Source organism: Lissotriton vulgaris, chromosome 7, assembly GCF_964263255.1.
Source record: "Lissotriton vulgaris chromosome 7, aLisVul1.2, whole genome shotgun sequence".
In the NCBI taxonomy this organism is placed as follows: Eukaryota; Metazoa; Chordata; class Amphibia; order Caudata; family Salamandridae; genus Lissotriton; species Lissotriton vulgaris.
The window spans coordinates 1,413,317,293-1,413,330,891 of NC_141695.1; the positions used below are offsets into that span (position 1 = coordinate 1,413,317,293).

A 13,599-nucleotide genomic window follows, 5' to 3' on the forward strand; every position below is an offset into this window, starting at 1 on the left:
GACACCAGGCACTAGTGCGGGGGACACAAGAGGGCCCAGCAGGATACCAGCAGGGTGGGACCATGGAGGTGACGTCACAGGAGGTTTCTCTCAGTTCTCATGTCTCCAGTGTCCCCAATCAGTTCCTCTCCGGTCAGACCAGTTGGGCTGGGCCGCGCTAGGCCTCAATCGCCAGAGTCAACAAAGCCGTTGTTAGGATCGGCTTACTGCGGCTTGCAGTGGGGGGAGCTAGCAGCCCACTACCAGTAATCAGGAGCGGGGATATGGTTTGATGATCTGAGCGCGGACCGTGCTGCACTAATGTTACCTAAGTCAGTGTCGGATTGGTAACGCGGGCACTTGGGCAATGCCCAAGGGGCCGTTGGCCGAGCTCCAGTTGTGGGCTGTTTTTTTTAGCAGCCTGGGGAGCCGATTTGGGCAGTTTCTGCATTGTTCGATGTTGCCAGCAGCCCAGTGGGTGCCTGAGAGGCCTTTCTGGAGGTAGGTGGGCGTCCATTACCTCCCTTTTATCAACGGCAGAGGTGTCACCACCTTTTTCTCGCTGGGCCAGCCCATTAATGTATGCATATTGAGCGGTGCAGGGAGCCTGAGCAGAAGTGGCCTCACTTGTTTTCAGGTCAAGTCAAGTCAAGTCAAGTTAGAATTTTTATAGCGCACTACTCACCCAGAGGGTCTCAAGGCGCTTGAGGGAGGGGGGAGAAGCGTTACTTATCGAATATCCAAGTTTTGAGTTGTTTTCTGAAGGAGAGGTGGTTCTGTGTAAGGCGGAGGTGGGTGGAGAGAGAGTTCCAGGTCTTGGCCGCTAAGTAGGAGCAGGATCTTCCTCCCATGGTGGATCTTTGGATGCGTGGAATCGCGGCGAGGGCTTGATTGGACGATCATAGTTGGCGGGTGGGGGTGTAGAAGGTCAGGCGCGTGTTGAGGTATTTGGGTCCTAGGTCATAGAGGGCTTTGTGTGCGTGGGTGAGTAGACGGAACGTTATTCTCTTGTTGACGGGGAGCCAGTGGAGGTCTTTCAGGTGACCGTATATGTGAGCTTGGCGGGGGATCTCTAAGATAAGTCTGGCTGAGGCGTTCTGAATGCGTTGGAGTTTTTCTGTAATTTGGCTGTTGTTCCGGCGTAAAGGGTGTTTCCGTAGTCCAGTCGGCTTGTGACAAGTGCTTGGGTGACCGTCTTTCTTGTTTCGGTGGGGATCCAGCGGAAGATTTTTTTGAGCATACGTAGGATGTTAAAGCATGATGATGAGATGGCGTTGACTTGTCTGGTCATCGAGAGGGAGGAGTCCAGGATGAAGTCCAGGTTACGTGCGTGGTCCGTTGGTTTGGGTGCGATGCCCAGGGCCGGTGGCCACCATGAGTCGTCCCAAGCGGAGGGGGGTGATCCTAAGATGAGGACTTCCGTTTTGTCTGAATTCAGTTTTAAACGGCTGTTCTTCATCCACTCTGCTACTTCTTGCATCCCTTCGTGTAGGTTGGTTTTGGCGGTGTTTGGGTCTTTGGTGAGGGAGAGGATCAGCTGGGTGTCATCTGCGTAGGAGATGATGTTGAGGTTGTGTTGGTGCGCGATGGATGCGAGGGGACTCATGTATACGTTGAAGAGGGTGGGACTGAGTGAAGATCCTTGTGGTACGGCGCAGATTACTTCAGTGGCCTCTGATCTGAAAGGGGGGAGGCGGACTTTCTGGGTTCTTCCGGCGAGGAATGAGATGATCCAGTCCAGTGCTTTTCCTTGTATCCCGACGTTGCTGAGGCATAGTATCAGGGTGCTATGGCAGACTGTGTCGAAGGCTGCGGAGAGGTCCAGTAGGATGAGGGCCGCTGTTTCTCCGTTGTCAAGTAGTGTTCGAATGTCATCTGTGGCTGCGATGAGGGCGTTCTCGGTGCTGTGTTTGGCTCGGAAGCCGGACTGTGATGGGTCGAGGGAGCCGTTAGATTCGAGGAAGGCGGCGAGCTGATTGTTGACGGTTTTCTCAATGACTTTGGCAGGGAATGGGAGGAGCGAAATGGGGCGGTAGTTCTTAAGTTCGGTGGGGTCTGCTGTGGGTTTCTTCAGGAGAGCGCTGAGTTCGGCATGTTTCCAGCTTTACGGGAAGGAGCAGTTGATGACATCTTGGAGATGGGGTGCGATGATGGAGTCTGCTTTGTTGAAGATGTGGTGGGGACATGGGTCGGTTGGCGATCCGGAGTGGATGGTGTTCATCAAGCGGATGGTGTCTTCAGTGCTGATTGGGTTCCTGGCGCAAAGGATGTCGGAGGGGGGCTTTGGTTTGGAGGTGAGGGGGGTGAACTGGTCGCCAAAGCTGTTATGTATGTCAGCGATTTTGTTGTGGAAGAACGAGGGTAGCGAGTCGCAGAGGTCTTGAGATGGAGTGATGTTGTTGGTGTCGGCGGTGGGGTTGGTAAATTCTTTGACGATGTTGAATAGTTCTATGCTGTTGTGGGCGTTGTTGTCGAGTCGATCCTTAAATGCTGATTTCTTGGTGGATCGGATCAGCTGGTGGTGTTTGCGGGTGGTGTTCTTGAAGGTGGTCATGTTGTCAGTGGTTGGGTTTTTTCGCCAGGCTTTCTCGAGGGTGCGGCAGATCTTTTTAGATTTCTTAAGGTTGTCATTGAACCAGGGGGCTTTTTTGCTACCTTGCTTGGTTAGATGGTTTTTCAAGGGTGCTAATTCGTCTGCGCAGTGAGTGATCCATTGTGTGAGGTTGATGGCTGCTTGATTTGGGTCCAATGATTTGGCGGGAGGGTTTTGGTAAAGCGATGTGAAGAGCTGGTCGGTGGTAATTTTGTTCCAGTTTCTGCGGGGGATTGGTTGTGGGTGGTGGTGGGTCGTGGTTTTTTTGTAGTTGAAGTGAACGCAGCTGTGGTCCGTCCAATGGAGTCCTGTGGCGTGATTGAAGGAGATGTTCTTGCTGGAGGAGAAGATAGGGTCGAGCGTGTGTCCGGCGTAGTGGGTGGGGGTGTTTACCAGTTGTTTGAGTCAGAGATTGGCGAGGTTGTCTAGAAGGGTGGTGGTGTTGCTGTCGTTGTTCTTTTCTAGGTGGAAGTTGAGGTCTCCTAGTAGAATGTAGTCCTCGGAGGGGAGGGCGTGTGGGCTGATGAAGTCTGCGATGTCTTCGCTGAATTGTGTGCGGGGTCCTGGGGGTCTGTAGATGAGGGTGCCTCTGAGTGTGGTCTTAGGGTCGGTGTGAATCTGGAAGTGAAGGGGTTCGGCGGTTGCGAGGTTGTCGTCGGAAATGGTCGTGATGCGGATGGTGTTTTTATGGACGATGGCGATGCCTCCTCCTGTTTGGTTGATGCGGTCCTTTCGGATGATCTTGTAGCTGTCCGGGATGGCTATGGCGATGTCGGGCGCTGATGAGGCGTTCATCCAGGTTTCTGTGAGAAAGGCGACGTCCGGCGATGCGGTGTCTAGTAAGTTCCATAGTTCCATAGTTCAGTGCCGGCGATTTTTTTAACAGCCCCCCCCCCCCATCTTTTTTTATAAAATTTCGCCGAAGCAGTGTTTTGCGGAAAGGCAATATGCAAATGTGGGCCACTTTTTCTTAGTGTGCCAGGCCGCTTTTTTAATCGCAAACCAGCCCTGACCCAAGTCCTGCCTCTCACGTCTCACGCCACTTCCTCCGACACCACAGCTGTAGTGATATCCTGAAGGTATCTGCTTTTCCACATCCTCAAATATTGCAGCATGTAATCAAATATATTTACGAGACTGGACATGCAGAAGAGGTTCGTTCAAAAGGCTGTTTTCCTAAATCTACATTTTTAGGGGGCTCAGTTTTTTTAGGAAACTGGTTGGAAGCCCTTTAGCAGCAAGTATTTATAATTCAAAAGCATACTTAAGCTTTCAACGCTTAAATCAACAACACCTGAATGTTTCCGAAGTTCCTTTAAAAAATACCACCCATAGGGCCAGATGTAGGAAGGCAAATACCGGTCGGTAACGGCTGATTTCGGCCGTTACCGACCGGTATTTGGAGTTTGGGATGTAGGGGCATGTCAAGATACAGATTCGGTAATTTTACAGAATCGGTAAAATACCGATTCTGTAAAATTACCGAATCTGTGTTTTGACATGTAGGTAGCACTGTAATCAGTGCTACAGGGGTTTAAGAATTCGTTAAGTTGGTGGTAAATAATGAAAACCCTTTAAAAAGCATTTTTTTTGCTTTTAAAACAGTGCCATGTTGCAGACATACATGCCCTAAGGGCATGTCTGTCTGCAACATGTGCACCCATGCACAATTGAGGGGTGCAACAGGGTGTCAAAGTGACACCCTGCCACCCTTCTATGTTTCCCCCAATTACCGAATCGGTATTTACCGATTCGTTAATTGACATTCATTCCTATGGGCCTCCAGGCCCATAGGAATGAATTAGTATATACAACAGTGGTTCTGTTGGGAAGAAAAATTACTTTGTTTGTCCTAAGGACAGATTAATCTCATATGACATTTGTAATATTATTTTGAAAATACAAATATCCAATTAAAAATTGAGCAAACACACCATTTTTGGATTCAAGCCTGTATATTCATTATTTCATAGACCATAAATTGTATCAAAAAACCGTGCTATACATTTATCAGTGGTTGTCCTAAATAAACTTTCACAAAAATATACATTGGACTTACATGAAATATAGTGAATGAATGTGAAACAATAACATATAATACAATTTACACAAGGACATACATATTGACAATTAAAAACCAGTCCAGGAAATCACAATGCATTGGTTACAACTCTATTTGAATTTTCTGATTGTGGTTGGAACTTAGTAAGGACAGATGAGTGACACTACGTCAACGTTTCGACCCTATGTTACGGTGCTTGTTTTTCAAAACCAGCTCGGGTCTTCCTCAGGACTAAAAGTACTATTGGACAACCTGTAAAGATGAGGTGCCTACGTCTGTTTCTAAGACGAGGGTCGGAGGATCTGTCAGCCGACAATATTCACTCCTCAGAGGTCATTCTCTTCGAGAATTCTTTTACAATTAATGCATCCGATTCATCCACCAGTCGGCGGCGATTCTGAAAATCACTTATTCAAGCGCCGCAATGCGATCACCATTGTGAAGTTAGAGGAACGCGTCTCTCTTCTTCGTACGTTGTATTGAGACAAACAAAGTAATTTTTCTTCCCAACAGAACCACTGTTGTATATACTAACTTAGAACCCAGGTTCTGAGGGTCACAGGGCCACCCCATTATTACTAAGGCCATAGGAATGAATGGCAATTACCGAATCGGTAAATACCGATTCGGTAATTACCGAATCATACCAATTCGGTAATTAAATCTGTAAATTTACCTACATCCCGATTGCCAGTTCTTAAATACCGAATCGGTATGATTCGGTATTTAAGAATCGGTAATCTGGGATTACCTACATCAGGCCCTAAGTGTCTTCGGCTACCACCTGGAAAAGGAAATTACCAGTTCACCTCATTTTGAAACCAGGCAATTAACTACAACATTCCTTATCTTACAAAGTCAATAGATAAAATATACTGTGGGAGGTAATCTTTGTTGCTTCTATTACAGATTTAGTAAAGACCATATCAGAAGCCTGTGTGTTGGAGCTAGTTCCTCAAAACTGTCGTCTGGATTTTTTGGAAATTCCACCCAATTTCGGAAGGATTTTAACAGCTTGATCCATGGACCCAGCCAGTCCATAAGCTGTGGTACAAGGGATTTCAGATCTAGTCCAAAAACAAGTTAAATAACAATATAGCACACTCATTGTTAAGATCTGTAATGAATTGCTGCTATATAGTTTGTTCTTCTGTGTGCTTTTAGAGATACATATGTCAAAAACAGTCATTTTATTAGCGTGATTTCCTTACCTCTATGTTACTCTGCACTGGGACTCTGAGCACCTTTCTCCATATGTCTTTTGGAGGAGTACCTTGGTAATTTATATATGAAATCATTTTGATAGTCTTCTTGGGTCTGTACATACTTTTGATAAATTAAAAATTCCTAATATTTTCAGGTCACAGTGTTGCCTTACATTGTTTTCTTACATTGATTATCTTGTTTGTTCATTCAATTAATTCTCTGAATACCACTGCTATGATATTGTTATCTTGCTTGCGCAGGTTCTTACTGGTCTAAGGGCTGCTCCTGTTCTGCGTATTTAGGATTAGGTAAAGGCACAGATCGAACGGTTAGAGCAGTCCCAACTTGGAACTGATTACTATGGTTGGCGTACAATTCTGCTTCTAAATGCTGATTTCTTTGAAAATCTGTGGGCTAGAAATATGGTTATAATGGTTCAAAATTTAGGACAAAACACCAGGAAATGGGCCACAGCCTAAAGGTCAGGGATAAAAAAAGAAACACGATTTTACTCTGTCCCAAATGAGTACAGCTACCAGTAATAATGATGGCGGTGAGAGTGTAGCCTTACAACTATTAGTATCTATAAGGCATCTTTGCTGCTCTTCAACCTCTTCAAACTCTGGGGATGTTTGATCTACATGTAATGGCTTTGGCCCCCACAAGAATATTGCAGCTTGTGAGTGATTCAGTCTGCCAAAATAATTTCCACACCTCCTCAGTCTGTTGGTCCATGTACAGGTCTTCCTGGCAGCCAGGGGGTCATACTTTTTCCTCACTGTGAAGTTAAGTCATGTCACAATAGCAAAATGTTTCATAGCCCTCAAAGAAGAAATCCGTCTAAAAGCTTTGCGACTTTGCCAAATATAATCTATACACAGCTATAGCTTCCTTAATGTCCATGGAAGTACAGCATCCTTGGAACTAAGATTTTTGTATTGGTTCTCGCTAAAAGCTGGGGCCAATCAAAGTGAAAGTTTCTTTGAAATCTAAAATCTTATTACAATCAGAGGACTATTCATCTTTGCCCCTAGTCCTAGCCAATCCATTTAGTTCTTCAAAGATAATATAAGTCAGGCACGTTATAACCAGTCATGGTTCACTACTGGATTCAGGCCAGACTGTGAAACAGTGAACTTCTTGCCTTGTGATATTTTTAGCAACACAGGAAATAAAGACGCAGGTGTTTCAGCTGAGAGGTGAGGAACCTATTCTATAGGAAAGGGGTTATGATTTTCCCAAGGTTATTAGACATCTACAGTTTTGGCGGGGGAATCCTAAACAAAGGCACATGCAGGGTCTTAGTGCATTATCTTGTTCACTTTCTACTTGCACCTCACTCATAATGCAGTATTCTTTTGTTGGCACCTGGGGAAATCTAGACCCTCCACAATGCTACTGATGAACATGTCCATTCAAGAAAAACATACTACAAGCATTAACAAGTGCAAAAATAGTTTATTCATTATCAAGCAGAATATTAAAGGGGTGTTTGGGGCATGGGGTGGCTGTCAGACTACACGTGAAAAGGTAGTGCCGGGGTATTTACTAAGCCTACTTATTGCCTTTTAAACAGAGTATCTGTAGCCCAAGAAGACCAGTTCACGTAGACACTTAACCTCTTATGTCATAAATAGCTGGCACATATCTGGCAAAGGTGAGGGTAAGGCAGTTAATATCCATTAATGTTCACTAAAGATGGAAGCAGCAGTTAACACTTTCCTGGGGGGCATGACATAAGATTTCTGCTCACTGCGTGATGCAATCTACACATTGAATAATTAAGTCTTTGTGGTTGAGTGAAGATGCCCATGTCCTGGGTGTTTGATGCTTTCCACCTGAGCTATGATCTTACCTTTTTGAGCAAGGGACCCCTACTGGTGGAGTGACCATTTCTGCAAATGTAGTCAATGGCTCTTTCTGTTTGCTTGCGCAAAGAACTCAACTTGTTAAGTGATGGTGACTTTCAGTTAGCGCTGATCTCTCGTCATTGATGAACGTTTCCTTACCTTTTTGAATAACAAGATGCCAACGTAGAGTAGGGAGAGCTGAGCGAGGGAACACTGTTTTTGACTTGTAAACGGCAGGCATAGGTTAAAAGCAACTCGGAACAATCCCAACAACATTCAGTCTGTTGCCTAGCACTGGATGGCAAACTCAAGTGACAGAAATGGCTTAAAAGTCTATTAAGATCTTCTGAGAAAAATTCCAAAGTGCATCCAAACAGATAGAGCATTTCACTGGGGCTTGGGCTTCCTCAGGCGAAACTTCAGTTCCTGCATCATCTGTGGGTGTGCAAAGCCAAACCTGGTAGAGAGAAATCAAGATTATTAGGAACGGTATTAATCAAACTGACTTAAACGTAACCCTGGCCTTGCCTTATAGCTTGCCCTACAATACCACAGACCAAGCTAAAACACATGTCTTCATCATTACTTCAGAAGTTTGCATAGAAATGACTCAAATCTAGTCCTGCCCCAACATAACCCTCGCTCTTTATTAATTCTGAACAACTTGAAGCGTTCTAACTGTGACACATATCTATTCAATCAATCAATCAATCAGGGGTTTATAAACGGGCTACTCACCCGTGAGGGTCTCAAGGCGCTGTGGGGTGGGGCTGCAGCTACGGATAAGTCGAAGAGCCAGGTCTTGAGGCTCTTCCTGAAGGTGTGCAAAGTGGGGGAGCGTCTGATGTTGACTAGGAGCTTGTTCCAGGTCTTTGCTGCGACGTAGGAGAAGGCTCTTCCGCCTGCTCCGGTTCTGCGGATGAGTAGGGTCTCTGCCAGGGCGAGGTCGGCGGAGCAGAGGTTCCTTTTGGGTACGTGGAAGGAGACTCTTTTGTTGAGGTATTTGGGTCCGACGTTGTGGAGGGATTTGTAAGCATGAGTGAGTAGCTTGAAGGTTACTCTCTTCTCGATGGGGAGCCAGTGGAGGTCTCGTAGGTGCTGGTTCATGTGCTCTTGTTGTGGGGTTCAGAGGACGTTCTGGGTGGTTGGAGCTTGTGTAGCAGGTTCTTGTTGATTCCGGCGTAGAGGGAGTTGCCGTAGTCCAGTCTACTGGTTATGAGTGTGTGGGTGACGGTCTTTCTGCATTCAGGGGGGATCCACTTGAAGGTCTTGCGGAGGATGCAGAGGGAGTTGAAGCAGGTGGAAACGACGATGTTGATCTGGCGGGTCAAGGTGAGAGAGGAGTCTAGAATGATGCTGAGGTTCCAGGCGTGGTCGGTCAGGGTGGGTGGGATTCTGAGGGCAGGGGACCACCAGGAGCTGTTTCATGCAGTTGGGGAGCGTCTGAGGATGAGGACCGTTGTCTTCTCTGAGATCAGTTTTAGGCAGCTGTCGCTCATCCAGGCTGCGTCGTCTTTCATTCATTCTTGGAAGCTGAGTCTGGTGTCTTCGGGGTTCTTCGTGAGAGAGAGAATGCACTGAGTGTTGTTGGCGTAAGGTACTATGCTGAGCCCATGCTGTCTGACGATGACAGCGTGGAGGGCCATGTAGATGTTGAAGATGTTGAATCCTTTCCCAACCAAATCTGACCTAACATTTATCTTTACCTAACCCAGAGAGATTTAATGACCATCTTTGACCTTGCTCCAAGCCCCTCTTCCCCTGCAAATGATACCAGATTAAGGAATGTAACAGTGAGACTATTATAAAGCACTCTATGAAGTAGTTCCATGTTCCTGCATGCATTGAACTTCACAACATCCATTTCATGGAAACAAAGATAATAATTTTGCTACCATCTGGGTTGTTGTTGGTTTCATCTACAAGGATGCACCAATACTGATGACCATACACTCTTAGAAAAAAGATACACTCACTGGATGATGTCATCAGTGACGTCATTTGATATGTCATCAGTGATGTCACTGATCATGTCATGAGTGATGTAATACGTGAGATCATAAGCCACAAGCAGTGTATTGCAGGGTCGTAAGTTATAGTTAGCTCAGGTAACTGTAACTTCTGAATTTCTCTGGTTTTGTATGAATGAAATACGAGCCTAAATATAACATTCCTGTAAGCTTTGTTTTTTCAGTGAATTTCCAAGTTTTTAAAAAATTCTATTTCCTAACAAAAATGTCCTTGTAACCTTTATTTCCAGTGAATTTCTACTGATATTTTAATTATATTTCCTAGCTATAACGTCTCTGTAACCTTTGGTTTTTTCAGTAAATTTCTACAGCTTTTAAAATTAAATTATATTTCCTAGTAACCTGTCACCTTGAAAAAAGGTGTGTGAGTGGCTGTATAGGTAGGTTAGTGGGTGTGTGAGTCTCTTAGTGGATCTGCGAGTGGGTGCATGAGTGAGAGAGTCCGTGAATGGTAACATGGGGTGGGTGGTAAACCTTGCTTCACCGGCGGAGTGTCCGGAGTATAGCCACTCCACGCCCAGCTTGGAACATGGAGTTTGGCAAAAACTCCACCAACCCACCAGTGGAGTGGAGTTTAACGGCAAGCTCACCCCTAGTCACAAAAATTCTGCTGCAGGGTAGTTACTTGTGGCAACAAAAGGGGTTCCTGGACCCCAGCAACCCTCAGCAGCCAATGGGACTTCATCACCCAACCAGTGATGCACCATGAGGCCCCTTTGCTGAGTGGTTGAGACTCCAACGAGGTCTTAGCAATTCTCACCAAGCTTCGTTTTTTAACTGTATTTTGTCTCTTTCTGCTCAGTTTCCGACCTCTATTCTGCTCTTTCTGCTTGTTGCTAACGTTTATTTTGCCTCTTTCTGCATGATGCTCACCTTAATTTTTCCTCTTGCTGATTGGTTTCTGACCTCTATTTTGCTTCTTTCTGCTCATTTCTGACCGTAAATCTGCTTTTTCTGCTTCCTTCTGACCTTTATTCTACCTCTTTCTTCTCATTTTTTACTTTTATTTTGCCTCTTTCTTCTCATTTCTGACCTTTATTCTGCCTCTTTCTGCTCATTTTTGACCTCTATAGTGCCTCTTTCTGCTAGTTTGTGACCTTTATTCTGCCTCTTTATGCTAATTTGTACCTTTACTTTGCCTCTTTCTGATTGTTTCTGACCTTTATTCTGCCTTTTCTGCTCATTTCTGACTTTTATTCTGCCTCTTGCTGCCCATTTCTGACCTCTATCTATTCTGCCCCTTTCTGCTAGTTTCTGACCATTATTCTGCCTTTTCTTCCCATTTCAGACCTCTATTGTGCCTCTTTCTGCTAGTTCCTGACCTTTATTCTGCCTCTTTATGCTAATTTTTACCTTTATTTTGCCTCTTTCTGATCGTTTCGGACCTTTATTCTACCTTTCTGCTCATTTCTGACCTTTATTTTACCTCTCGCTGCTCGTTTCTGACCTCTATTTTGCCTCTTTCTGCTAGTTTCTGACCTTTATTCAGTATTTTCTGCTCATTTCTCACCTCTATTCTGCTTGTTCTGACCTTTATTCTGTCTCTTTCCGCACGTTTATAACCTCTATTCTGCCTCTTGCTGCTCGTTTCTGACCTCAGTTCTGCCTCCTAATGCTCATTTTGGACATTTATTCTGCCTCTTGCTGCTCGTTTCTCACCTTTATGTAGCCTCTTTCTTATAGTTTCTGACCTTTATTCTGCCTCTTTCTGCTCGTATCTGACCTTTATTCAGAGTCTTTCTGCTTGTTTCTCACCTTTATTCCGCCTCTTGATGCTCATTCCTGACTTTTATTCTGCCTCTTTCTGCTCATTTCTAACCTTTATCTTCCCTCCTTCTGACCCATATTCTGCCTCTTTCTGCTCACTTTTTACCTTTATTTTGCCTCTCTCTGCTCTTCCTCTGGTTTTGAGGTTCCTCCCACATTTCCAGCCGACTCCCCGCCTTCTGTGGGAGCTGGCATTGCTGGACTGAAGGCGCTGCTTGAAAGGCAGCTCCCTCTGTGCAGGAGCAAACAGTTACATCTCTTCCCCTGCCTGCTTGTCTGTAGGCAGGGAAAGAGATGAAACATCTGCTTCCAGAGGGTGGGAGCACTTTGACTGTTCCTGCCTGTTAGAACTGGAGTGTTTGCTTATGCTTGACGGGAGCTGTTAAAGCTCCTGCCAAGCATAAGCAAACAGCTATGTCCTGGGGGTGGGCACCCTGGAACATAGCAGGATCTGGCCCTGGGGGGTTAGCGGTCCACATGGCCATGCATGGCTTCAGGAAGGGAGCCAATGAAGGGGTCTTGGCACCCCCCTCCTTTCTTGTGCATGGGCTGCTCCAGGTAGGTGGTGGTCTCTGGAGCCAAGAACGCCCAAGAGGGAGGCCTTGCAGCCTGTCTCCCATGCTTGGTAAATTGTATTTAGCCCCAGGAGGTGGTGGTTCCCGGGGCCCAGGAAGGACTGCAGGCCCCCAATTTTGGGTTATTTAGCTCCGGGGAGGTTTGGTCCCCAGGGCTCAGGAGGTCCACGTGACCACCTCAACAATGTGTGATTGCCCCTGGAAGGTGGTGGTCCCCAGTGATTATAGAGCTCATGGAGGGGGGCCCGTGCACCCCCCTTTTTTCATTAATAAGGTCCTGTGTAGGCGGTGTTCCTGGAGCTCAATATGCCCTAAGAGGGGGGGCCTGTGCGCCCACCTCTGTTTTAAAAAAATGCCCCCAGGACCTGGCCCACCGGGGGGCCCTGTGCGCCCTCCTCTTATTAAAATAAATGTGTGCAGGACCTGACCCACCCAGGGGCCCCTTTGAAGATAAGCGAGTAAACACTGGCTAATGTAATGTCATTTGTAATTTGTGCGCCTTACATTCCGGATGCTTTACCACTTCAAGACAGATAGTGAAGTTTCCAACACTGCTATGCTGCACTCTGTTCACCTGATATGCCTATCTTGCTTCTCTCTTATAGGTCTGACTCTCATTTGAGAGGAATTGCTTCACTTCAACCATAGGCAAAAATCTGCTCTATTTTAGAGAAAAATAGGAGAGTAAATGAAGCAACCCTGTATTTCATAGAACCTTGATATTTTAAAAATCAAAAGAATCAGTGGCTCGGTCGCCAGAACTTAGATCAAATAACTTTATATTTCTATTTTGATTTAGCGGAACAGTTAGGGATAAACCCATGGCGCACATGCAGTTTCTTTAGATACATGTATAGCTATGTTTTACATGGGAAAAATAGTATTGAAAGCTCAGACCGCAGACAGTATCATGATCATTAGGTTTCGCCCTGGCCGTAGCACCTGCGAAGCAGGTGCTCCGCCCAGGGCGAAATCTTATGATCCTACACTATGGGGCTTAGTTCCGCCTCTGTCTTCCATTGGCTAGCTTCATAAATGGAGGCTAGCCATTGGGAGAGATTGGCTGTCAATCATGCTTTCCCCGTGAATACGCGATTCGGGGGCGTTTCCGTGTCTTTTTTTAAGTCCCGCCCTCTCCTCTTCCCATTGGCTGGAATTTTACCTTCCAGACAATGGGAAGGGGAGAGCGCGAAAAACACGCCCCCGAATCTGCCGGCCGGGACATCCCAGTGACATCATTCCCCGGGCCTCGCTGTGATTGGCTGCCGCCTGGGACCTGACTTATTTTTCTTTTCTGAATGCTGGTTAACATTTCCTGTTGGCTGCTAGGTTGTATATTTTTGGAAAGGATCTCTTGCACGGTCTGTATTGTGTGCTCGAGCATTCTAAGGGCCAGTAGGTTGGGTGAAGCTTGTTTATTTAATAATTTTGTCTTTATCCCGTTCCCAACCCCCCCTCCTGCTCTCCGTGTGCCCGTTCCCGCCCCTGCCCCCCCTCCCGCTCTCCGTGTGCCCGTTCCCCATGCAGAAAACGTTAT

General features: G+C 46.1%; 1 protein-coding gene across 1 annotated transcript in view; it reads right to left on the reverse strand.

Moving 5' to 3' along the window:
* Nucleotides 1-7,278: 7,278 nt before the first annotated feature.
* LOC147705746 (uncharacterized) overlaps nucleotides 7,279-13,599 on the reverse strand; it is a 327,579-nt gene continuing 321,258 nt past the window's right edge. Inside the window, 1 exon segment of the mRNA XM_086929556.1 lies at nucleotides 7,279-8,147. Within this exon segment, the coding sequence (XP_086785682.1) occupies nucleotides 8,078-8,147 (70 nt within the window). The 3' untranslated portion in view covers nucleotides 7,279-8,077.